At 38.0% G+C, this 27,820-nt stretch overlaps 2 protein-coding genes across 3 annotated transcripts in view; one reads left to right on the top strand and one right to left on the bottom strand.

Moving 5' to 3' along the window:
• SWT1 (SWT1 RNA endoribonuclease homolog) overlaps nucleotides 1-7,320 on the top strand; it is an 81,867-nt gene extending 74,547 nt beyond the window's left edge. For both annotated transcript variants that reach the window (XM_075997020.1, XM_012736308.3), the window contains exon 19: nucleotides 825-7,320. In XM_075997020.1, the coding sequence (XP_075853135.1) occupies nucleotides 825-954 (130 nt within the window). In that variant the 3' untranslated portion in view covers nucleotides 955-7,320. The remainder of the gene's footprint in view (nucleotides 1-824) is intronic.
• A 271-nt stretch (nucleotides 7,321-7,591) lies between these two features.
• Nucleotides 7,592-27,433, bottom strand: IVNS1ABP (influenza virus NS1A binding protein). The gene is made up of 15 exons (XM_012736343.3): nucleotides 27,296-27,433; nucleotides 21,436-21,659; nucleotides 20,240-20,368; nucleotides 19,854-20,023; nucleotides 19,644-19,719; nucleotides 18,326-18,499; nucleotides 17,887-18,012; nucleotides 16,214-16,321; nucleotides 11,534-11,663; nucleotides 11,062-11,286; nucleotides 10,579-10,700; nucleotides 10,359-10,485; nucleotides 10,146-10,277; nucleotides 9,831-10,004; nucleotides 7,592-7,998 (listed from the first exon to the last, which is right to left on the bottom strand). The coding sequence occupies exons 3-15, from the start codon at nucleotides 20,348-20,350 to the stop codon at nucleotides 7,745-7,747; spliced, it is 1,929 nt and encodes a 642-aa protein (XP_012591797.1). The 5' UTR covers nucleotides 20,351-20,368; nucleotides 21,436-21,659; nucleotides 27,296-27,433; the 3' UTR covers nucleotides 7,592-7,744.
• Nucleotides 27,434-27,820: the final 387 nt, after the last annotated feature.

Below are 27,820 nucleotides of genomic sequence, written 5' to 3'. Positions count from 1 at the left end.
AGTGGAGGTACCTGGGAAGTGCCTCAGCCAATCCCTGCCACCCCACCTCCCACAAGAGCGTCTCCAGAAGGATTGGCCTGGGCTAGGAATGTTAGATGCCTGTGTGAGCATGGCTACGCAAGCGGGGAGTCTGAGTCTTCGCCTGTAACTACCTCCAGAAGACAGCATTCACTGGTCTGGGGGAAAAGGGTGTATGGCATTTTATGGCTTCTTGGCGTCAGTTAGTCTAGAGCCCACATAGCAAGTGGCTTTGAGAGAGAATTATTTAGCTCAAAGGGGAGTGAGGTAATCATTGTTTCATTTTAATGCCTGTCTGGCCTGATAATTTGAAGATACTCGCATTCCTCAGATAAAAAGTTTCTTTTCTTCTTCTTCTTTTTCCCCCCATGCCAGCATATGCTGTTTTCTTGAGATAGTTCCAGGTGAATGAATACACAGACTCCCCGTAAAGCCAGGCTCACACACGTATCTGCATAGGGGGATGGGGGAATTGGAGAGATGTTGATCAAAGGACACAAAATTTCCATTAAATAGAAGGATTAAATTCAAGAAATTTATTTTACAACATGATGACTTTAGTTAATAACAATGTGTTATATTTTGAAAATCACTAAGTAGATTTTATGTGCTTTCACCACACAAAATATCTGAATTAATACATGTTAATTAGCTCAACTAAACCATTCCACAATGTATACATAGTTCAAAACATGTTGCAAACAATAAATATATACAAATTTTTGTCAATTAAGGAATGTCAAAGAAAAAAAGAATTTTTATCTAAGCAGCTGTCTCACAGTGATTTCATGTCTCTTTTCTCCTAGGGAAAAGTTAACCATCGGCTGCTGCCAGCTGGTCGAGATGGAATATACCATGCAGCAGTGCAATGCGTCTGTCTACATGGAGGCCAAAAACAGGGGATGGTGTGAGGACATGCTTAACTATAGCACATAAGTGCTGATTTGTAACTTAAAAGGAATTGCGTTTGTCTTCAAGAATAACAGAGTAACTTTCAACCTGGTCACTTTTTTGAGTCAAACCCAAGAGAATTTTAAGAAATGTTTCGTAAGTACAGAAAGGTGATTGCCTATTACTGACAATCTCAGTGAAGCTCTAAAAAGCCTAATGCATCCCTTGTGGGATAAACCGTGGACTCCACTCTTCTGGAGCTGACAATACCTCCCTACCTCTACTCCTGATACTGAGCCAGTAATCTGTAAGGAAAAGAGAGCCATCTTTTCAGTCTTCCTGGGGCAGGAGGCACTGTGGCGTCTGAGGAAGGCCCAAGGCATTAGCATCTCTCTCAACCCTAAGTGTAGGCATGTGACCAGAGACACTGCCAAACCCTAGGAAAGAATTAGGCTAGGACCATGCTTACCACATTCCACAAATGAAATCTTACCATGGCTGTTTTATGATCAAACTGATCCATGTGGACCTGGTGAAAATAATACCCACCACCACCACCTCCCTCAAGGTAATGAAAGAATTTGACTTCAGCTCCTACTTCCCATACCGCCTCTTCTCTTCTTCTCTGGGCTTGTCTCTTTTCAGTGCATTTCTAATGGAGAAGAGCAGGGTGACCCCTATGCTGAGTTTCTCCTTAAATGTGAAGTAGTATGGATTTATGTGCTTAAATGTGAAGCAGTGACTGATGTTTGCCACTGGCTAAAACCAAGGGTTTCATTGACTTATTTCTTATTGAGTTGACCAGTAAGTTGGAAATTCCTGTTTACTGGTGTGTGTTATGCTTTTGTTAATACATCAGAGTAAATCCAATTTGGTATTCTATAATAAATGTTTATTTTAAAAAATAATAAATAATTTTTAATTAAGATTTTGCTTTCATTTTATTTCTAAATTATATTTCCAAAATGTGTATAAAGTATGATTATAAAAGTCACCTCCAATAAAAGAGAACTTATTCAGGATGTTCATTAGTGGTTGGTGCAGGACCTGTGAAGCTTTATGTTTGCTAGATAGGAAACTGGCCACTGACTGCAGGGATGGCACTGCAGAGTGCCATCAGAGATAGCAGCCTCTGGGCAAACGGAGAAGCTTCAAAAGAGCATCTATGCTCTCTGCTGCTTTCCTTTTCCTCCCAGAGGAGCCAAAAATGCACTCACACTCCCCTACCACCACCACCACCATTGCCACCACCAAAATAACTTTCCAGATCTTTATCCCTCAACTTCTAGTTATTGGATTTTTCTTTTGCTGTGCTCTGGTTTGTTTACCGCTTTTTTTTTGTTATCCTTTTAAATATAGGTTTTAATTTTCATGAAATTTGTATCTGTTCCTATCACCTGAATACTTTCATATATTTCACTCTTAGGTATATGGGTTTTAATTATATCTTAGTTTATATGTCTATCACTTTGTACATTAACTTGTCCTTTTATTTAAAGCCTTATTAAAAACTATTTAAAAATGTTATTGAGATGTGAAGCTGTTCTAACTTTCTACTATTTATTTATTTATTTTGAGACAGAGTCTCACTCTGTTGCCCGGCTAGAGTGCCATGGTATCATCCTAGCTCACAGCAACCTCAAACTCCTGGGCTCAAGCAATCCTTCTGCCTCAGCCTCCCGAGTAGCTGGGACTACAGGCATGCGCCACCATGCCCAGCTAATTTTTTCTATATATTTTTAGTCGGCCAATTAACTTCTATTTTTAGTAGAAACGGGGGTCTCACTCTTACTCAGGCTGGTTTCAAACTCTTGACCTTGAGCAACCCATCCGCCTCAGCCTCCCAGAGTGCTAGGATTATAGGTGTGAGCCACCAAGCCTGCCCTACTTTTTATTTTGATTTAAAAATTTTTGTATTAGCCTTTATTTCTTTCATTTGAAACATCAGGGCTTTTTTCTTTTTTCCTTCTTTTCTAATTTTTAACTTTATTAATTTTATACTTGTTTTCCTAATTGTCCAATGCAGGGGTTGAGGGTTCCTTTATTTAGCCTTTTTCAACTTAATTTTACAAAAGATAGTCTATTTCCCTCCTGGGAGGACCAGGGGAGCATCCTCTGGTTTGGAGGATACCTAGTTTTCCCCACATTCTGGGCCAAGGAAAAGGTGTTTAAAGAATTGAAGTCTCTTGTGACCTGCTGGGTCCTTTTGTTAGGACCTGCAGTGGGCAGTTGTGACTGCACAGATTAGCACTTCATAGATGGGTTAATTTCACTTTCACATTATGGGTCTTTGCTGTCATATGAAAGATGTGAAGTTCTATTCCTTGATATTTCGAACATCATTTTAAGGGAGAACAGAATTCCTTTCAGGGTCAATCCAGGTTTATTTAAATGGTGTCTCGGTCATCTTTCAGAGCCTAAGGTAATATTGTTCACATTCTTAACTTATATCAACTCCCTAGCTCCCTGGCATGATGCGTTGGGATGAATTCATCACCTCTTTCCTCAAAGGGAATATAACTCTCTATTGAATAATCAAATACAACTTCCCCTCTCTCTAGATGTAATGCTACCCATGGCCCTTTTCTGATTGTAAAGATTAGACATAGCAGTCCTATTTGGTAGCTCTGGCTATTTTGCCAATAAAGCCCACTCCAGTGAATATAACTAAGCTCCATGAGGGCAGAAACTACACTATCTCTAGTGTCAACTCATAGTTGGGTCAGTTATATTTTGACAAATTGTCCTTTAGGTTCACCTACTAAAACAAAGATATACTCTACCTTTGCCTACCAGAGTTTGACTTGAAAGCTCTCAGTTTGTGGGCTCTATAGGGTGAAAAGCCACTCAGTAGTCAGACTGATTCTCAGTAGTCAGATTCTTCTGGAGCCAGAGTATCTCAAGGTGGCTTTCCTGTGGGTTTTAATGTAATATATACCTACATTAAAAAATATCTCTAATGTCTTTGGCTGTTGTTGAAAACAAGAATTGGTCCACCTGCAAGTTTGTAGACAAGTTTTTTGGCCTGTATGAAAGGAATCCTTTTAAACTCTGATCTAGTTTTGTTTGTGAACTAGATGTGATTTGCCTGAAATTAATTCTGGATGCTGAAAACACTGAGGACAGATTCTTGAGCAGAATTACCAGTTACAAACCTGGAATGTGAAGTGGTGGACACCCAGATCTCAGCTATTAGCTTGGTTCAGTGTTCCTAACTGCAAACTAATTTTAACATCCTATTCTTTACTAGTCCTAATCTTTCTTGTTTTTGCAATTCTATTGCAGACTAATGGTTATGGACTAAAAGACCCCTGCAAGGTCAGTGGGAATGGTTTCCTGGTGTGATTTCTAATGAGGTAAAATATGGACACATCCTAGCCCTTTTCAACCTTCTCTTTTAAAGGTTTAGTACCACTTTGCTTAAGACAAAACTATCTTTCCTTTTTAAGTGTAGAGTTCTTTGAATTTGGTTAAACACATAATCGTGTAACCACTAGCACTATTGAGTTATAGATCACATTACCCCTAAAAATTCCCTTCTGTCCCCTTGTAAACTCATCCCCACTTCAGGAGGCCATTGATGTTATTCCTATAGCTTTTCCTTTTCCAAAATGCTATATAAATGGAGACTTTTTTTTTTTGAGATGGGACCCCACTATGTTGTCTAGCAACTCAATCCTGTACTTACCTTGCTGGACATTTCAGTTCATCTCAGAAGTTTCATTGCTCCTTGTTAGGTGTTCTGAGTGCCTTTTTTCCAGGATAAAATTATGTGATTTTCTTTGCTTACTCTTGAACAATTGTGTAGCCATCTATTCAGATATATGCCCATTTTAGATTCCTGTTTCCAAAAGATACCAACCCTATACGTACCCAACATGACTGTTTTGCTTCTTATTCAATCCCCAATAAGGTGTGGAGCTATTAATAGTAAAAATTCAGCGTTTTATTGGCCATTGTACTAGCTAAAAAACCTATCACATTTACCTAAGTATGTATGTCCCCCTCTTTACAAACTCTAGTTGCTCAATGTATCATTTTAAGAATCTTGGGAAAATTCTGATTATAAAGGATATTTGCATTTCACAGCAATTATTCTTTTTTAACCTAGACACTGATTTAACTTACAAAGACCTGTGTACAGGACCAGATCTATGGCTTGGTCTTACCAGGGATTTAGTATTCATGTATTGGTGTTTCCGTTTTTCTTTCTCCTTTTCACCTAATTTACCTTGTATGTCTCACTGACTCTTCAAAACTTTTTTTTTTTGGAACAAAGCAGGATACAAATTACTAATAGAGACTGAGTTCTCTGTGACTCATACTCATTTCTGAAGGCAACTCTTCATAGAAATGTATGTCCTGTTGGGACTTGTTCTTTATCTACCTCAAAATTTTAGGAATTCTGAGGCCAGGAGAGATTACAGGCTACACAAATCTATGATTTATAATTTGTTAAGAAAGGATTCCAGCACTATATATCACATACCCAAATCCATGTTTTTTCTTAAAATATGACTGTTATGTAGGGAATTCTGAAACAGTTTGATCAATGGTGAAGTACATATTACATACTGGAAGCCAAAAATCAGAACCCTACACTGTATAATGAATAATATTTGGTTAATTAAAGTAGACATTTTCTAGTTTTGCTCCTGTTTCAGAAAATGTATGTTTTATGCATTATTTTGTTAGAGGCAGGGTCTTCGCCTTTGTCTCCCAGGCCTCTGGACTGCAGTGGCCTAATACAGTGCTTACCGCAGCCTGGATTCCTGGGCTCAAGCCATCCTCCTGCCCCAGCCTCCCAAGTAGTTGGGATTAGAGATGCAAGCCACTGTGCCTAGCTGTATAGTTATTACCAATATTATTTCTAAACTATTCCAAAACCCATACTGGTAAATAAACAATTTTTAAAAATTATGCTGAGGCTATGCCATGTTTTCTCCTTCCCTGAAGAAAATACGTGCCTTTTAGATATAAATAAACAGGTAACAAATGATCACTGAACATGTTTTTTTCTCTTTATGAAAACTTTGTATGTTCATGAAGACTGATAGCTTCTTAAAAAAATACTTTTAGCTACCAAACTGTTTGTCTTTTATACTAATGCAGGAAAACTTTGACCCCCAGTATTCCCACATATTATTTGTATTAAGCATGTCACTTATGAAATGAGAAGTGATTTCAAGGATTTTAGTGCTGAATCCTCAACTAAACTTTATTTTCTTGTGCTGAACAGAACATATACACATCCATATTAAAAATAGTCATATTAGGCAAATTCAAGTCTGTCAATCAACTTCTAGTCCATAACCAATCCAGTTATATAGTTAGTGAGAAACTATGCAGTTATCAGGTGAACTGATTTCCTTTCTTGGTGGTTCTTTGTGGAACAGATGAGAAGTAAGGTGGCAAAGTACCAGTGAACATTTGGAGAAAATACCTAATTTTCTTCTTAACCCAAGTTAGCCACTGAATAGTCATCTCATCTCAGTTGGCCCATTAGGTTTCTGTGTACTTCCTATTCTATGAGAAAAAACCGTACATCATTCCTTATTTCAGATGTAAGATGCCAGGTGAATATTTTCCACAAATACCTTAACCTCATTACTGGAAAAAAAAAATTTTCCCCCCAAAATTTTTAGCAACGAATGAGTGCACAAACAGCATTTGGATGTTAATCTCATGGTGCAAGGATTTCCTGCCAAGTACCTTTAATGTGTTTGCATCAGCAGCAAGCATTAGGATGTGCTTATTTGGCACAAGTTAGGTGTGCAGCACTACACATGAGACACCAAGTTTTCCCAACCAAATCTATGTATAGAAAAGCTGAACAAAAATATAGTTCTGATAAAGGCTGCATTCTCAAACCCTATAATATAAAGTAATATTTTTTTTCACAATTGAGGATTGCCATTTAGGATTGTTTTGTTAATGATAAATAAAAACAGGAATTATTTAGAAGATAAAATACCTCACTGTTCATTACTGCTATACATTAAATGTCTTGCTATATGAAATATACCTTTCAAACAAGTCAAAATATTTAAAACCAGTGTTTCAAATACCAAAAATCACAGCTATGTTACTGTTCAGCAACCCCATTCAAATGTAATGCATTCCCCCCACCCCTCACCAAAAAAAGAAAATCATAGTTGCAGCAAAAGCTGAAGTTTGCATTCTAGGTTTGTAAACACCCCACTCTACAAACTTTATGGGTGCCACTGTACTTTAATCTGCCACATTTTACTTCAACAGGTAAAGCACTCTGCTGAGAATATAAAAAGTTATAAAAAGGCAATCATAAATGATTAAATATTGGTAGGCAAGTCAGCCTTCTTTTAATAAAAACAAAAATAGTAATTGTCATCTATTTAAATAAGTCTCCTTTGTTATAGAGTGTTCCAGTTACTGAATGAAAAAGGGCTCTTAAAAACCCAACTGCCTATATGTTTAAACCCTACCCCTCTCCCCTTAATACATATTTGAAGGAAATCATTTAATGTGCAAATTGGCAAAACAAATGTGGAGGAGAGGGGACTTCTTGAAATGATGTGCCCAATCAATTCCTGGTTTATTCTTTTATAATACCAACTTCCAGAAAGTAAAATAACCAAAGACATCTTAAAAATACACAAACAGACCTTCATCTTTGCATTCCTTTCCAGAAAAACACAAGAAGTATATACAGCATGTTTAATAATATGCAATATGCAAAAGCTTTGTGTTGCTGTTAGCAACATCTATACCCACCCACCCTCCTTATTCACAAGTGTACCTCTACTAAACACAATTACATCACTAAGCCTGTTAGTTTGAGAGGGTCTTAAATTTGTTAAAACTGGAAAATCTTTGTATAGGGGCTCCACTCATTTGACTCCAGGTTATAGACTTCCACCGTATTCAGAAATTCATTGCCATCAAATCCTCCCACTGCATAAATGGTATTCCCTACAGTTGTAATCCCAGCATTGCTCCTTGGTGAAGTCATATTTCCCATCATCTTCCATTCATTTCTATTTGGATCGTACATCTCCACACAACTGATGGCATGAGAACCATCAAAGCCACCACCTACAAACAGTTTTCCTAAAAGAGAAATGAGACGAGTTAAATCTATAGAGGCTAAAGTACAATAAGGGAAAGAAACCCTAAATCTGCCTTTTGCTTAAAAATCAGTGGTTTTTAAGTAGAAATGTCTGTTCATTCTGTTAAGAAATATTTATTAAATGCCTATCAATATGGCAAACACCCTCTAGGAGCTGGGGATGCAAATCCAATCAGTAAAAACTAATTCCCACATGTAACTTAGGCAACTTAAACGGAGGACGGAAAGGACGCAGTAGCAGCATCTAAATAAAGTATAATTCTCACAATAATTCTCTATGTGGTAATTACTACTATTATTTCACAGATGAAGAAGGGAGGCACAAATAAGTTGGACAACTCACATAAAGATGCAGCTACTAAGCACCTAAGTGGACACATAGATACTACAGTAATAGGGTATTGGGCAGGTGGGAGAGAGGCAGGTATATACATATATAATGAGATGTGCACCACCTGGGGGATGGTCATGCTGGAGACTCAGACTTGTGGAGGAAGGGGGGGAATGGGCATTTACTGAAACCTTAAAATCTGTACCCCTATAATATGCCAAAATAAAAAGATGCAGCTACTAAATGGCAAATCAAAATAGCTCTGTGCACTGGACTTTCTGTATTAGCCTAGTGCACAGAACACACATTCAAAACAAAAACCTTATAGGAAAGCAGATTTCAGATAACTCAAAAAACCTTTTTTTTTTTTTTTTGGAGACAGAGTCTCGCTTGTTGCCCAGGCTATAGTGAGTGTCATGGCATCAGCCTAGCTCACAGCAACCTCAAACTCCTGGGCTCAAGTAATCCTTCTGCCTCAGCCTCCCGAGTAGCTGGGACTACAGGCTTGCGCCACCATGCCCGGCTAATTTTTTTTTATATATATATTAGTTGGCCAATTAATTTTTTTCTATTTATAGTAGAGATGGGGTCTCGCTCTTGCTCAGGCTGGTTTCGAACTCCTGATCTCGAGCAATCCGCCTGCTTCGGCCTCCCAGAGTGTTAGGATTACAGGCGTGAGCCACTGTGCCCGGCCGACACAAAAAACCTTAAGAGCTTTCCAATTGTATAAAATGATTTTGGTACAGAAATTTCTTCTGGGAACAGACATACAGAACAGTAAATAGTTAAATTATCTTCAAATGGATAACATGTTAGCATTAAATAACTCTGAAGCTTAAAAAATATTTTATTACTGATTCTCAAATTCATTAATTTCTCATCTCACCATCACTTAACTTGCATCCATGTATCCGTAAAACACACTGAATAAGATTCACAAAAAGCTGAAGGCTCCAGGCTAGTAGGCTACTTGCTACTGTGTATTTTTAAATTCTTTTTTAATATAACCAATAATACAGAAAACACTTAAAACTTTCACCAATTGAGCTATAGTCTAAAGGTTTTCTTTCCAATTAGGTATGGAACAGACAATTGAAAAAGACTAGGGATTAGCATTTACTTGTTTTGCAAATCAAATTCTTTAAATTCTTGCTCTTAAAGAATGGGAAACTAAAATCTAAGATGATGCATTATGGGTATGGTTTATGGAAGAAAATGACCCATCACCTATCAAAAGATTGATAAAATTAAGTATTATACATCAATGTGATGGTATTAGAAAATAGGGCAAAAATAGTTATGTATCAAGGATTGTGAGTCTCTGATTAGAAAGGACATTTCTAAATGACAAACCAAATCCCCACTGCATTGGAAGAGATGACTGTTTCTGAATTCATCATTATACAAGTGTGTAGCTATCACTGACATTTTAGAACAAACTCTTGCCACTATATATTCATCTCTCCAAATTCCAACACTTACCATCAAGAACAGCTACTCCAGCTCCTCGCCTAGCCACATTCATGGGTGCAATCAAAGTCCAGGTGTTATTTTCAGGATTGTAACGTTCTACTGTGTTCAGACAATTCCAAGACTCTGCGCCTCCGATTATGTACAAATAACCACCAAGCTCACAGACTGCAGACTGGTGTCTACCTATAAAAAGAAAAAGGAAAATCGAGTCAAACCAAGATTATTGCCACATCTCCTAAAACTTTAAGTGTGTATTTCATACACTGTTGATGCACAGGTCTTCTTTAAAAAACCCAACTTTGAGGAAAAAAGAAATCAACTTACGAATGTTAAGAGGAGCACAGCTTGTCCATGACTTTGTTACAGGATCAAATACATCACAATTTTTCAGTCCTTTTTGGCCATATGGATCAGAGCCACCAATGATGTATAATTTTCCATTCAGAGCACACACTCCTATGTAAGTATAAAACATGGTTATATATTGATATTTTATCATATTAAAATATTGGCTATGTCAGAGGAAAAGTTGATCACCTGCATTACAACGGTTAGTTCTCAGTTCTGGGACAGGAATCCAGTCATCTACGTTTGGATCATACATCTCTCCACAACTCAGGTCATCTGAATGTCCGTTTGATCCACCTACCACATAGAGCTGGCCCTATGCCAAAACAAGAGAGGAGAGTTTTTGCCATTCTGAAGTTATGAGACAAAAGCTAAATTACGGGTTACTTTTGCAACATAATGTGCTTACCATGAGTACGGCCATTTGAAATCGGGCTCTCGGTGTTCGCATAGGAGCAATAAAGGACCAATGATCTGTGTGTGGATCATAGCATTCAACTGTTCGAAGACATTCCTCTCTGTTATAGCCACCTGATAAAAGAACCACAAAGATTTATGTTTAAAATATTAAACTGGACCAAAAAGTATCAAAAGTTTTTAAGGACCCATTAGTTGATGTTTTTAACTAAGTGATTATTACAGCTGAAAAATAACATCAGTGTGAGTAAATTGCTTAATCTTGGTTTGAAAATTAGGAGAAAAATTTATCCACTTTACAGTTTGTTTATTTTTAAAATAGTAGAAACAATGAACTGAAGGTTAGGCATATTCAATGGTATTTATAAACCCTCTCTTCCAAAGTCTGCATGTCACCAGCAAGTGTAAACAAATACCCATTTACAAGCTTAGCCAGTTGAATGCTTCTATACAGCACTCATCCTTCTGTTCTTACCTGCAGCTATGAGTTTGCCATTCATCTCTGCTGTTCCCAGACCGGATCGTGCGTACTGCATAGGCGACATGGGCTTTTCGATTAGCTCATCTGGTTGCATCTCAAAGCTTAAGCTCTTACTTAGTTTTGGAGTACTTGTTGGTGAGCTCTGTGGACTGTTTCGCCCATGAAGGAAAATTACAGAGAATATGCCATCCAGCACAGCCAGGCACAAGTAAGTGTTATCTGTAAGCACAAGAGTTCCATGTTTAAGATGATAAGATATAATTACTATCACTTTTGGTTGCTGTATGATCCTGAATTGGACTCCACAGTCTCCAGAAGCCAGACTGGAATAATCTGCTATTGTTTTTTAAGTTTAATTGCTTCTGAGTTTTTTCCACAAGAAGTCAATTTAAGAGTATTAAAGTGTTGTCAAACACTTCTTAAAATAGATAAACCGAAGACAATCTGGCAAGTGTCATATACTTACTTGAAGTCTTTTCCGAAGCAATGATTTTCCACTCATGCTTAAGACTTTGTACTGTAGCATTTGGAGAAGAGAGACATCCAGTAGAACTGCTACTTATCTGCTTATGGCCATTCTCACGTGGTGGCTTTTTCTGCAAAATCAAAAGGCAGCTACAGAAACCTAGCCAAAGACCACACCTGATGTACCTTTTTGTTCCTGAGCTATTCCATAGCACTAAGTATCTTTTTCAATACTCAGTGCAAAAACACTGGGTATCCTTCACCTATGTATGACATATATAGCACACCACATTTAACACAAACCAACATTTTCTAATTGACACAATTACTGGCATACTTCCGTCTCCACTTAGTAATGAAACAACTATGCCCATACAGTAAGCTTGGTCAGAAAAAGTTCAATTTAAACAATTCAAAAATCATGTTGCAAATCAAGTATCAGAATGATACCTCAATTGAGAAAGGAAAAAATAGCCTATAATCCATATAAGCTCAGATTCTTATATTAAGTATAGAATCTTTGAAAAGATGCTATAAATTTTAAATGGCATGAATTAATTAACAGAGAATACATTTAACCCACTGTCTCCATGAAATTGTCAAACCTAACTAAATCATATGTACAGGTATCCTTCATACAATGCCAGCAAAAAGTGAGCAGAGTCATTCAGTTGCTCTGAACCTACTTTACAGAAAAAAGTAGCGATTACAAGAAACACTTAAAGATTTCTCTAAGGTTACCTTATAGGTATTATAGAGTGGTTTTCTACATCAAAATACAATAAAAAATAGTAATCAGAAATGAAACATTACTAAAAGAACCAAATATTCACAAAAGTAGAATATATAGCAACACTAAAAGAGGGAGAAATGAGCGAACTGTCAATTTCCAAATGACTGTAAGAGAACTACATACACATGTGTTCTCATACATGTATGAGTTTTCTTTGATGGGTTTCTTCCGATTACTTTACTCTTTTCCACTTCCAAAGGATATATAGAACTGAAATCAAGACTACTCTGAGAACTGCCAAGTGAACAGGCACCACCTTCAGTACCTGGCCAAACATGTTCATCCACTTATTCTGCTCTAGCGGGCCGGATCACATGGATAGGTAAGATTTCTAATGGAAATTTCTGTTTAGTGGAAGCAAAAGGCCATGTAGCAAGTAAAAGAGAAAAAGACTGTGGTAGCTACTTGAAGCTATAAACAACAACAACAACAACAAAACGACCAAATGTTAGGCCTTTTGACTGAATCCAAATTTTCCAGAACAAATCCTTTCAATAAAGGGATTTGTTCTGTGAAGTTTGGATTTGGTCAAGGGGTCACACGTGGCCTTGAGGCCACAGGTTCCCCACCTCTTGCTGGGTCATACATCAAGTGTGGTTATAACATATATAGGCTATTTTGAGAAAAAGCAGGGAATGTATTATGTCAATGGTTATCATTAAATTCCATTTAGGTATTTAGTATGTACTTAGGTATTAGGCACCTTATACACATCATCTCTTTTAATCCAGACAGCGTGATATTATCTACTGATTTTAATAGATAAAAATATTAAAACTCAGAAGATATGCATAGCCAGAGGCAATACAGCTAAAATAAAGATTCTTAAAAAGACAGAAAATCACAGATGTTGGCAAGGATGCAGAGAAAAGGGAACATTTATACACTGGTTAGTGGAAATGAGTGCAACCTCTATGGAAAACAGTATGGCCATTTCTCAAAGAACTAAAAATAGAACTACCATATGATATAGCAATCCCACTACTGGGTATATACTCAAAGGAAAATAAATTAATATATAAAAAACATTCCTGAATCCGTATGTTTGTCACAGTACTATGCACAATAGCAAAGATGTGGAATCAACCTAAGCATTTATCAATAGATGATTAGAAAATGTGGTGTGTATGTATCCAAAGGAATACTATTCAACCACAAAAAGAATGCAATCATGTCTTTTACAGCAACATGGATGAAACTGGAGACCATTATCTAAGTGAAACAATTCAGACACAGAAAGACAAATAACAAGTGTTCTCACTTATAAGTGGAAGCTAAATAATGTGTACATATGGAAGCAGAGTGTGGGATGATGGACAGTGAAGACTTGGAAGGGTTGGGGGCTGCGGAAGCAGACGGTGGGAGGTTGCTTGGTGGTACAGTGTGTCGCTCCAGTGAGGGAGGCACTGGAGGCCCTAACTTCACTACAAGGCAATACACCACTGGAGCAAAACAGCACTTGTACTCCTTGAATACATACAAAGCATTTTTAAAAAGATTAGAAATTCTGAATAAACTGTACTCTTTTTATACTATGACACAATCTGTCATAGTACAAAATATGAGGAATAAAAGATAAGGTTAGAGATAACTAACTTTATCTGCTATTAGGAATTACAAGGTACACAAAACCCCATCCCACTCTGTGGGAAGAAGGGGTCCAAAGTGTCACAAATGGATGGTGCTTATACTGCAGATGTATTACAGGAAGAAAAACTATTGTAATGCACAAACGAAAATTCAGAGAAAAATGAACGTGGAAGAGAAAAGCACTGTAATAATGAAGGTAACAAGCCTAATACAGAAATGATGGTCAACTCCTTTAATATGCGAAGGGGATATCCCTAAACCTCTCAGAGAAGGATTTAACAGTTTACTCCTTCAAACTTTCTTCTCCTACCTTTGGTAGCTTTTATAACATTAGATTCTATTTGTCCTCCTACTTTTCTAATGGCTTTTCAAACTCCTTTTCCTATTCCTGAAGCCTAATGTGTGTCCCCCTCATTCCTATTACTTCATGATCTCTATTCATGGTACCACATTCTAATGAGTCACATATGTCAGAATCCCACTCATTCTCAAAATCTTCCTAATCTAAACAATCACTAAGGCCTCCTAAGTTGACCTTTGTAAATATGAATGTCTATTTATAGACATGAACCCATCCTTTCTCCTTCATGCCCTTAGATTAAACCCTCATCATTTTTAAAAAACCTGAATAACTGCTTGCAATTGTCTACAAATTAGTCTCACAACCTTTAATCTACTTTCTGTGTCTGATTATAAAAATAGGAAGGGTCCAAGACAATAATTTCGGAAACTAAAAAACCACAAATCAGGTGGCACCCCCCAACCCAGAGACTGTTAAAGTTAGAGCTCTAATTAGGCTGTTTCCCAGTTTTTCACTATTACTCAAGGTGTGAAATGTATCTGTTCATATCACTCTACTATTACCTAAAATTGCATGTAGGCTCCCCACTGTCTGTAGGATAAGGTATGAGCCCCATTCAGGTAGCATTTACCTAATTTCTTAGTCTTATGACCTGCAATTCCAAGAGTACCATCCTTGTACACATATTCTTTGCTATCTAACATATCTCCGTCTGCTATACAAACTTCTCAAAATTGTAAGACTGCTCAAAAGTTTCCTCCTCTGTGAAATATCCTTGGTTTCTATAGTCTCCACTATGCCCTCCTTTTTAGGCCTTTTGTAGATACCTCTTAAAATTCTGTATTATTTCTCTTATAATACAAGCAGAAACTGTCTCTCACACATTTTTGTGACCCCACACTGAACATTATGGCCTGCAACTTCATTGGGCACTCAACCTCTGCTTTGATAACATAACCATATAGGTTACTACTGAGTCTACCATTTACCTTCTAATTTTTAAAGGAAAACACCCCTTCATCTAGGTTGACTCTGACTACTTTTATAACTAATTCCTCACTAATATAATACTGAGCTGAAGGTCAAATGAAAAGAATACATACTGTATGACCATTTATATAAATTTGTGTCAGAAGGTTGGATATTTGTTTCTTTTGGAGCAGTGTAGGGCAGTGACTAGGGCAAGAGGAAGGCTGCCAGGATGCTAGAAATTTTCTCTTCTTGACCTGGGTTGTGTTTATGCTGGTGGGTTCACTATGTGGCACTTATAGTTTATGTACTTTTCTGTATTTGTCCATAAACTAAAAAACTTATACCTGATATGTTTCTTCTCTATTAATTGTTGGTAATGTGTTTGAGTATGTATGTTTATCTACTGAAGGTAGGGAAAAAGTAAAATTGTATTTTATAAAAGGTAAAGTAACTCGATCAGCACAACGGAACTCGTGTGTTTTAATTCATTTTGTTCCAAGAAATTTCTAGATCAGGTTGTAACATATAATAAACCACTTTAAAATTTATTAAACCATATATAGTCCATCTTAACAATACCATTTCTAATTTGAAATAAGAGAGCTCAGTAATGAAAAAAACATTCAAAATTTCTTTCATAGCCATGAACAATTTAAGTTCCGTTGCACCTTTTTAAAAAATTGCATCTTTTAGCCATGCCTGCTGCAAACAACTATTTTTCACAATCTTACTATAATAACATATTTTCTACATTGTTTCATCTTCTTGGCCCCTTTTCTTACTACTTATAAATCCTATTTAGTTACAAAAAAATTTATATGGGGTTTCCTAATTTGTTAATGTCTTTTCACGGGGCAAAAATGCTAGTAACTCTGAGATATCCTTGTTTTCTCCCAAAAATGTTTTTGTTCAGTTATACCAATGAAATTGGTCCACTTTCCTTTACTAAAGGAAAATTTAAGTATGCTATAAAATTCTCTCGTCAAATTTTAACCTGAGGTTACCTCAGACTGTGCAATGTGTACCTGCACAAACTGAATGTGGTCATCATCACTGCCAAACACCTCAGCCTGTCCATCTAGTAGGTTCCCATCAAGCAGCTTGTGATCAGCTGAGTAGTACAAGGTTTGAACCTGCAAAACAGCAACAGAACACCCATGTGGCTACGGTCACCATGGCTACTCCACTAGTATGCAGATTACACAAACGCCTCAAGGTAACCTCCAGTGTGCTTCTTGAGCTTCTTGACATGTTACTCTGGCAGGATCCCGAAGTAAAGAAAAATACATGTCATGGTAGTAAAAATTTAAAAACCAAAATCCAAAAACCAAAATCAAATACATAATCTTCCACTACTGGCCGAAGAGTCCTTGGCTTGATTGGCTTGAAAGAAATCTTCACTTTGTTCATAGCTTCTATTATATAGCACTAAGAAAAAAGGCACTAGGTACAAAATATAGACTCTTAAAGAATATACATATTTACAATAAAATACTGAATATAGTTTACACCTGAAGATAAATGGCCTGATTTGCATAAACATTTCCCTCCTGTAGGCAATGTCAAGAAAAACATAAAGAAAAAACAAATGCAAAAATCCAAGTAAGCTGCAGAGCTATCTCCCTTGACAGATGCAAACACGTAGCTAATGCATCTGATTTTCAAGTGGGAAATCATAGAGAATTTAAAGATCTGTTAGACCTTTTAGAACATAAGGATGACTGTTTTTCCAGGCCTAACAGATTTGGTAAGCCTTTAAGGGCAGGGGTCCTCAAACTTTTTAAACAGGGGGCCAGTTCACTGTCCCTCAGACAGTTGGAAGGCCAGACTATAGTTTAAAAAAAACTATGAACAAATTTCTATGCATGCTGCACATATCTTATTTTGAAGCAAAAAAACAAATGGGCAAAAACACCGCATGTGGCCCGCGGGCCGCAGTTTGAGGACACCTGCTTTAGGGGACTCCGAAAGGCTTAAGTGGAGTGATAAACTCAAGGTTATTCTATTGCTCCACATGCATATTTTTAACTTCCACCATTTCTCCATTAACTTTGTTTTTCTTATGTATTTTAAAAAATAGCTCAAGTTAAGTGAGTGACTGTATGTATGAACAACACCATTGAAAAACACAAAGCTTTAAAGATGAGAATCCTGTAAAGGAGTAAACACCATTAAATCATCATCGTTCTCTGCCCACAGCGGATTTTTCTTAGGAGAACTGGGGCAGGACTGCTGCTTCTTTACGTGTCAATACACTTGAAGTTTCTTCTTGTTTCTTCAGTCTTGGGTATCCTAGTTTTGTTAATAAACCTATGGGGAGATAAATCAATGGGGAGGAACAACCATTAGAAGCTTTTACCTACTTGTCAAATTTAAAGCAAAAACCTGTGAAGAAAAATTAAGAATCTACAGAAAATCTCAGTATCACCTCCCATTTCTACAGCAAATTACATGCTACTTTAAAGAAAGTTAACAGCACATAATAAGCAAAGAAACAAAAAAAGAAAAGCAGAAGACCAAACTGAACAGTTCATTCAGCTCACCTGGACACCCCCCCTGTTTCTCAGCTTAGGGGTACCTATAGCAAAATTTAAATTCTTTAGGGTCATGGTTATAAAATAAAAGTGAAAGGGAATCCTTTATGTTATAGCAAAGTAATTTTTAAGAATTGTTGAATCCCATTTACTCTAAAACTAACCTCTTCCATCAGCTCTTCCAGACTGTCTCCATTCTCCCAGATGCTACGCTGCACCCAGTTGATTACCTTTGTATACAATTTGCCATTGCTGGGTAAGCAAACATTATCTTCAAGCATTACCTCCAACTGAGTTGGAAAAAAAAAAACAATGACACACACATCAGTGTTGAGTTTTTAATTCTCAGCTTACTTCTCAATTTCACAATAGTTATCATAGATGCCCAATCGCATTCCATACATTTACTCTAATTTATAAGGAAATCAGTAACCAAAAACAAAGAAAATAAACAAACTGGTAGGCAGAAACCCATTACGTGCTAACAATAACAATATAATTTCAACGTATTATTGTTTTTATAACCATTACTCACTTGCTTGAAACATGGACAGAGATTTAAACTAGATAGTATTAAATCTGTTCATAGATTTTCCTCCTTACCTTTAGCCTGGGAAGCTTAAGAAACTCCTCCTCTTCTGAAATTTGTAACAAATGCTCCTGAATATAAGCATCAACCTTATTCAACAAACGGGAGTCTCCCATACAACTTGCAAAATTTCGGTAAGAGATGCAGCTGGTAACATCCATTCTAGATAGTAAATAATCGCCACAAACCTTGGGAAAGGAATATATGTGTGCCAACAATTACATCTATTCTAATCAACAAATATTTAATGTTCAAAGTGTAAGCACCATGTGAAGATATAAAAATGAATCAAAAATCATTGTCTTAATACAACAAATTTAATAGTGGGAATAACAAACATACAATGATAAATATCAAAGAATGCTGCATAAATGTGTAAGCTGTTTAAGGAGAGATGCAACAAACTGAAATGCTATATAGGTTCAGATAAGTATTTTCAATTATCAGAATAATTCAGTAAGGCTTCATAAAAGGCAGAATCTGGATTGGGCTCTATAGGAGAGGTGATGTTGATGTGGAATGCAGATAGAAGTAGGAAAGATGCTGCAAACAATTTACTTTGGCTGGAGAAAAGATAAGACAACTAGGAAAAAAATTTGAAAATGAAACTACATTAGGAATGGCATTAGAGGAAGAGCCAGTAAATCAAACTTTTTCTTAAGGGCCAAATATTAAGTATTGTAGGCTTATGGGACATATTGTCTGTCACAACTACTCAATTCTGTCACCATAGCTGGAAAGCAGCCAGATCATATGTGAATGAATACACATGGCTGTGTTCCAATAAAACTTTACAGGAAGAGGCAGGCTGGCCGTGGCCTACAATTTACTGACCCACCCCCCCAACATTCAAAGATTAAATGCCCTTTTCCTATGAATTATTAAGTACTTCTCACTGGCATTAAATTCTACAAGGAATGCTTTAAAGAGGAAACCAGGGAATGTAAGAAACCAAAGAATTGAGGATATAACTTATGTTATTTACTCTTGATAAAAACAGATGAATTAAAAAAAAAATGTCTACTGTTTTTTTCACTGAAGTCCCCTCTTCACAGAACAAATGAATACTTTAATTCATGCTATTAGAGACTGACATAGCCACCCGTCCAGAGAAGACTCCTGAAAGAGTGAGACTTGGCTCAAGTTATCTGAGAGGTAGTGTGATCTTGGTACCTTATAGACAAAGTGTTAAAATAGCATATTCAATTCTCTGAGGGGAAAAAAAGGGGGCATTTTCAAGTTCTTGAGATTAACAAAATGTTTTATAACAAATTCTGCATTCTGATCATGTAAGTATTAATAAATCCTTGAATATTACTTCTAATACTCTACCTGCTTTACTCGGTCCATCTTCAGCTTCTTTGCTGCAGAATAAACATCTTTTACTAACTCCTTATCAGCTTTCAACCTATTAAAAAAATTTCTATATTATTTATGATACCAAAGCCTTAAAACACAGATACTCAATATAAATATATTTAGAGAGACTTGGAATTTTCTGATGATGTTCCCTAATTACATTGTTTACTTCAAAGTACTTACTGAGCAGTGTAGGCATAATTCAACAAGACTTCAACAGCTTCTGGATTGAGATCATCAAACTTAACATGAGAAACTCCATGAGGATCACTATCACTATTAAATATTTCAAATAAATAGGGACTGCAGCAAGCCAATACTGCTCTGTGTGCTAACATCTCATGGCCACAGACCTGAAATTATAAAGAATTAAAATGAGAAGTGGATTATGTATTTCTCTAGCTAGTTACTACATTGGACTCCTTTATCTTACATTTCTAGGTAAAGAATTCTTTTCAAAAAGTCATTTCATTAAATGCCAATGAAAAAGAAAACAAGCAAGTCTAAGAACTTATGGCTTTAAGTAACAAAAGATCAATTCTATAAGTTTCCAATTAAATTTTAAATACCTGAAGTCGAACATCACAGAACTGTCCACTTTTCCTCAAGGCATTTAATTTGGCAACAGAAGACTCAATAAAATTTTCATCTTCAAACATCAAATATCCGTTAGGAATCATTTTTCCTTATAAATGTGGCTAAATAGCAGAAAAAGAGCTGAGTTGTTTTACTTGCAAATGGTAGTTTTTAAAATCTAAAGAGTAATACAGTATCTTTATTCTCAAATTCCAACTATAAATAATAACATATAAAAATTTTAGCCTTGAGGCCAGGAGTTTGAGACCAGCCTGGGCAACACGGCAAGATTCTGTTTTTACCAAAAAAACAAAAGCTGTTATCACACTAAACCCCAGCTAAAACAACACAGGTGTTGAATGTCCAAATCTTTGTACTCCTATACTTTGGTCTTAAGTCTTTTCAAGGATTCATATAGTAGCGGTATCTCAACAATTTTGGCCAGGTTTCCATGCCTATTAGCACATTCATTCTGAAGGGAAGCAAATGAAACTCTGTCCTACCCAAACCCATATAATGAGCAACCTAAAAGCCTGAGAGGATGTGAAGTAGCCATCACTTACAGGTTTCCTTGGATTTGGGCTCCTGTTTCCTTTACTCACAAATGAGAAAAACTGTTATTTATTCCAATCCTCCCCTTGTTCAGTTTCCTTAAAGGGCCCCCACCATTTGACTCTATTCTTCAAAATTATATATTATCAAGATTTAGATGTGGAAAATTGCCTGATTCTTCCTTTGCCTAAAACACACACTATTTAAAATATGTCTCCTCACTGTATCTGCCAAATGATATTCATAAATGTTTTGAAATATGTAAGGTAGAGAAATTTAAGAAGATAAACTTACAGTCTGTTCCTTTTATAAGTTTCATATATTTTAAATAACTTAAGATTACATAATAGTAACTTCTTTAAGAGTTTTTGCATTTCACTTTTACTTCTAAACAATTGAATAACTACACAAAATACATCACTAAAAAGCAGCAATATATTTCATTTTGAAGTAACTGATTTATTTCAAGTCAAACTATAGAAAGGTAAACTATGAAAACATTTTCCACATTCATATTCAAGTTATTATTGTTTTCTCTACCTTTTTAAAAATTATGAAAGACTATTAATATACTCTGCACAGTCTTCAGAAAAACAATGTATCTTAATGCTGGCCTGGGCACTGAATATTCACTTACCTATTATATTGGTGATAAATAAATTTCTGAGAACTCTTTATTGAAAGATAAAGGAGTGTTAAAACGCAGCACGTTGTCGAGGTCTGAAGACAGGTGGTTGGAGTAAAGGCAGACGTGTCTTAAGCTCTAATTGTGATTCCAAAACTATCAGGCTTGAAATGATGTAATCAAGTCCTTAAAAGCTATAGACACATATTTCTTCTGTGATAACGGTACATCATAATCTGTAACAATGACAAATTTAAGTTAGACATTCATAAAGATCAAAGACTTTTATTGATCTAGGTAGAGTAGATCATGCAAAACAAGTCCTGATCTTTGATTTTGAGGTAAGTGGCAAAAATATTCACACTATATAAAAAAAGAACACAAATGCAATTATACATAAATATTTTTAACTTGACTACCTAGGTGATCTTAAAAAACATAAACAAACAAACCTTACCCAGAGGACAGGAGCTAACGACTTACTGTTTTAAGTGGGGTATAAAAGCACAAGAATCACAGAACAAACGTAAACATTGGTTAACTCAATATTCTTTACTATTAGATTCCAACTAATACATAAACATATGATCTGTTTTTAGGAGCCAGCAAGCAACCTTTGAGCATTAATTCCCAAACTCGTATATAATGTTACAAACCAGAGATACTATTCCTCAAAATGTGCTCTGGCTTCCCAGCCTCTGTAACTTTGTTCTAATTGTTCTCTCTACCTTGAATTCCTTTAACCCAACCTCTGCCAGATGAAATCTTACAGTCATAAAGCCTCTTGCCAAATCCTCCCAGTTGGGAAGCAGAGTCTCATCCTCTGCACTCAGAAGTCTCTCTGAAAGGTATATATGATCTTCTAGCTGGTCTATTCTGAGCTAATACTTCTATGTACCTGTTTATCTTCCTTGGTTTCAGACCCCTGTGAAGGCAAAACCTTTGTTTTGTTCACCTTTTGTATCCAAACCCATCTCCCCTCTACCAGGACTAGCCTAGGAACTTGAACATAAAGATGAGTAATTTGTTGAAACAAACTAAATAAATAAAAGGGAATATACTGATAACTGGTCATTTTTTTCATAAAGTAATAAATACCAATGGAATTTCTGGTTCATATCTAATCTTCAAGGTAATCAGTACTCCTACCTATTCTTTCCCCCTTCATTTTCACATGTCATCATCAATTACTAGTGTCAAATTCAGATGGCACTTACTTTTTAATCACTTGAACCGCTATTACATCAGTGTTAATTCTGGAAGCCAGAACTAAGAAATTATTTGAAATATGTGCAAATATATCAATTTTTAGGAATATCTTAAAAGGACTTGGATTTGCCTCATGCATCAATCAAACCCACAATTCTAAACCTAACAATTATGTCAAAGTAAATAATCACTTACCACAGGCTCCACTGCAAGCTGGTCCAGTACTAATGCAATAGACCAACTGTGTTAAGTTTAGCATATTGACAATCTGTAAGAGCTGGATCTCATATATGTCTCCATAACTTAGGTTTCATTTCAAGGAAACCCAAGTATACAGCTTAGCTTGGGATTGTTGTGAAGGCTTACCTCTGCATCAAAACTATATCAAACTATTATGTAATACTGATTTCCTTGGCTCTACATTTTTATCTAGGTTGGTTAATTAAGCTTTTCCTAAGAAATTAGAAAACAAATATTCTCCCAAATACACACAATTCTTTATTCACAGAGATAACACACTATCCTAAAGAAACCAAAAAATTATAGCCACAAGCCTGTAGTCCCAGCTACTCAGGAGTCTGAGGCAGGAGGCTAGCTTGAGCCCAGGCATTTGAACCTGCAGTGAGCTATGATGGAGCCTCTGCACTCCAGCCTGGGCAGAGCATGACTCTCTCTTAATAAAACAGAACAAAACAACTTCTTCCATGTCCTTTGGGAGAATACATTGGAGAATTTTTGGAGGAACTTGGCATAGAGTGAGTCCTACTACATTTAATACTTGATTTTTAGTTCATCAAGGTCTGAATATGAACCTCATCTAATCTTGTTAATATCTACTGATTAGTACAATCCTGCTTGATTTTTAAAAGCTAGCCCAAGTCCAGGTGACATTTAAGTTAATACAAACTTACTTTATTCACTTACTGCTTTCATAAACTATGTCCTTCCTCCCAACCTCCCCCCAAGTTTGGTAACGGTCAGATCAACTTCTACCTGTAAAACCATGTTTTTGAAAGTTCACAGTCACTTTCATTAAAGTAAGCTGAGCAAATCAAGAGTTTTAAAACTACCCCGGAAATTCATGGAAGATCTTATGTGGTATGTGGTTTATGAAATTCAAGCACAATAACTAGTGGAATAAAAAAATGGGGAGAATGTTTTTCCTTGAAAATCCAAACCAAAAAGCCCAAACATCCTAGAGTCACATAAAAGCATAAAACTTAGAATTTTGTTTGATATTTAAAATATACTTCCAATTAATCCACTTTTAAGATTAAAACTGGGATCAAATACAATATATTCTGATAAATACAATATATTTCAGTTCCTCTGTATGGCTAGTACAAGAAAAAAGAATATAGAAGATTCATAAATGAGTAATTAAACTGCTTAACATCCAGCAGTTCACAAATTACCATAGCCCAGAAAGATTAGCTTAAGTGAAATACAATTCAACAGGTCTTATTAACAGGAGTATTAAAAAAGGTAGGCATAATATGGACTCTCCCAAAATTCTCTGGCTTTTCTTAAGAGCAAGATAAAACACTATAATCAAACTTTCAAAGCATCCTTAAAACTTCAAGGCAAATTAGTGTAAAGGCAATCTTTTGAGGGCAGTCAATTCCCACAAAGTAGCAATCAACTCCATTTTAAAAGGAGAGACTTTATAATACAAAGTAAATCAACAGACCTTTTTAAAATCAGAAGTTTCAGCTTCCCAATGAACCCTCTAAAAACCACTATCACTATCCATCTATATAAAAACTCACTCATTTGCTCCATGCTTTTAACCTCAGAGTTCTGTAATTCTTTCATTACAAAACAAACATCTGGGCACCAAACATATGGCAGGCACAAAGTGAAATGGAATGCTCATAACACAATGGAGTTAACTCAATTCCCTATCCTTAACCACTTCACAGGCTGGACAGGAAGACAGATAAACCAGTGAAAACAGCTTGAACAAAAGAGAAAAAAAGGTATGAGAGCAAATATATTCCAGAAACTTGCAGCTATTTCATTTTAATAGATTGTAAATTTGTAGAGTTGTAGGATGCATATGGTAAACAGTGAGAGAGGAAGTAAGAGAGACTAATTCCAAGGTTTAAACAGTGCTGAGAATGGAGAACAGATGAAGGAGTTAAGTAAGGAAGCATAGGGCATTGAAACAGATATGTGGGGGATGGGTAACAGGAAATAGTACAGTTACATAAAGATTCTGTACACCCATGCTTAGTCCTTAACTAAGGCAGTGGAGACTTAAGATATTTTAGCTTGGATGTGGCATCATTATTCAAATATATATTATAATTAAGAATTCCAAGAAGCATAACACTGAGTCGTTTTTAGTTTGCTGCATGGAGAAAGGAAGACTTTGGTTTGGGATGGTCTAATGCTGAGTTACCTGTTAGGCATTCAGGTTGATATTAAAAGTGTAAGAGTACTGATCTAGGTACAGGTTTAGAAACAGTCACCAAGGTGTTACTTCAGTTTATAAGATAAGCATGTATTTTTTTTGTGTGGTTCTAACAAAAACCCAGAAATCACTTCCTTATTCATAATACCTCAATTTACACTCTAACAGAGAACATGGTGGGAGGACCCTTAACCTTTAAGAATTCCTACTTGCAGGATTTAACTATACAATGATACTGCTAAAAAGTCAAGGAAGTTATTTTTTAGGATACTTCACCTTATCAATTATAATTATCAATTATCAATGATTAAGATAGAGCCTAATAGGGCCAGGCATAGTGGCTCATGCCTGAAATTCTAGCACTTTAGGAGGGTGGGGCCGGAGGATTGCTTAAGGTCAGTAGTTAAAGACCAGCCTGAGCAACAGTGAGACACCTGTCTCTACAAAAAGTAAAAAGTTAGCTGGGTGTGGTGGGTGGCACCTGTAGTCCCAGCTACTCAGTAGGCTGAGGTAAAAGGATTGAGTCCAAGAGTTTTAGGTTGTAGTGAGCTATGGTGATACTACTGCACTTTAGCCCTCTCTAATAACAGACTTAAATTAAAAAACTTATTTTCAAAACCACACATTCAATTGCCATCTAACATATCCTTCAAGCAAGAAAAGCAAAACCTCACTTTCCAAAAACAAATAGCCAAAAGACACTAATTTAGACCTAAGACTAAAATTTGAAATGCTTTGTCATGGAGGGAAAAGTCAGAAATAAAGAATTATAAATTAAGACAATGGCTATAGATATCAGCATCTATTAATTAATTAGAAGTTTCATCTATTAGGAAAATAGAGGAAAACCATTCCGGGTCTTTCTCTGGTTAGTGGTTCAAGTCCTGTTTACCCTCACCTACCAAATTTTGATAGGTAAGTAGCCTGCCTGCTGGCATTAAATGATATTAGTCTCAATCCAATTCTAGTCAGTTTACCTCATGTCCAGACTTACAAATACAACTGCTCCTTCAGCATCTTTAAGACACATGTTTCAGCAGGATTCTGCCTAAAAGTATTCATCAATATTTGTTATTCCTAAAGCAACTGCTGGTGTAAGAATTAAGAGAAAATATGTCATGATGGTATGCTGTACTTGTTCAATTGTTAATAGTACCAGGCTTCCAGAGTTGTCATTTATTACTATACAGGCAATCACAACACATAAGAACTCAAAGAACAGCTTAAAGTTCTAACTCGTCATCATTAGACATTAGGAAACAAAAATGCGCCCTGTGGGCCATGTGATTTCTCTTGGTTTGAAATATCAGCTGTCTCAAACCAACAGATTTGTCTACTACGTACTGGGGGGAAAGGTAAATGTAGTTCTGAAGTAGTGGTTCAAGTTCCCCTACGTTCAACCCTAATCTGATACTGATACCTTCCGATCAAGACCAGAGTCCCTTAGCAAAAAAGGGGGAAGTACGGAAAAAGAGCAAACCTCGCCACCTACCTCTTTCATAAAAAAGAGCGCCGAAGAGTGGCCCGCGCTGCAGCCCCAGGCCTTCCCCCTCGCGCGGCCAGGCCGGCGCCCATTCCGGAGGCTGGCGGCCAGGCGCCCCGCGCCCGCACACCCCCGCCCGGATTGGCCGGCCCCGCAGTCACTCAGCGCCGACACGTCAGGGCAGCCGCTCCCTCCCTCCTCCCGCCCCCTTCTCCCCGCGCTTGGCAAGAAAAGCGGGCAACGTGGAGCGGGAACAAAGGACCCCGCGGCCCACGGCGATCGGGGACCCGGTGCCAGCCCACTCCAGGCCCGGGGCTGGCTGCCCGCCACAGGCGCCGAGGCCCCGGCGGCCTCCGGAGGAGAATCCAGATGCCAGGCAGACCCAGCGCGAGGCGTCCGTTCTGACAGCGAGGCCGAGAGTCCCGCGCCGGTGGCGCCCGGACCCAGGCCCCCAACGACCCCGGGAGCCAAAACCTCGCGTTCCTCCCACCCTGCCCCCCCGCCCCGGTGAAAAAGAGGGACCTGGGACCTGAGCCTCCGCGCTCCCCGAGGCGGCCGGCACCGCCCGCGGCCGCCAACGCGGCTCGGCAACCATGGCAGCGGCCGAGCGCCGGCCCGGCGCGGCGCCAGCCTGCCGTCCCCGAGAGCGGCCGCCGCTCGGGGCGTCCTCCCGGGAGACCGGGACGCCGCTCCGCGCCTCCCACCCTTCCCCGCCGCCTGCGCCCTCTCCCGCGTCCGCCGTGTGCAGAACCGGCGCCTGTTACCTGGTTCATCTCTGAAGAGACGGAAAAATTCATCTCTAGCGCTTCGATGGGGAGCAGGAGGAAGCGGGCGGGATCGGCCCAACGGAAAGCGCCTCGAGGCGACGGAGGGAGGCGGCGGTCGAGCGGGAGGACGAGCGGCCAGTCAGTGGCGGCTGCGAGGAGGGGGCGCCACCGAGGACTCGCGGGAACTCGCTCGCTCGCTCGCCGGCACAGCTGCGCCGAAGCCGCAGACGGAGAAACTGCGCCCCGCAGCTCCGAGCAACCGACCTCCACGCGCGACCGGGAGACTCTGCCGCCGCCGCCGCGACCGCTCGCGCCGCACCCCCTCGCACGTCACCACGTGCGCCGCCGCTGCCGCCAACGCCTCCCAGCCGCTTCCGGCTCGAAGCCCTCGGCAAATCACAGGCGAGCGCCAGAAAAACCCAGCGCCAGGCCCCGCCCCGCCGGAGGCCCCGCCCACCGCCCGCCCCGCCCGTCTCCGCTGGCGCCAGGTCCTTCCCTCGCAGTTCTACTAGGTCAGCGCAA

The sequence above is a fragment of the Microcebus murinus genome, chromosome 23, assembly GCF_040939455.1.
Source record: "Microcebus murinus isolate Inina chromosome 23, M.murinus_Inina_mat1.0, whole genome shotgun sequence".
NCBI classification, from domain to species: Eukaryota; Metazoa; Chordata; class Mammalia; order Primates; family Cheirogaleidae; genus Microcebus; species Microcebus murinus.
Note: the sequence above shows the minus strand (reverse complement) of the source record. Positions and strands in the feature narration are given on the sequence as shown.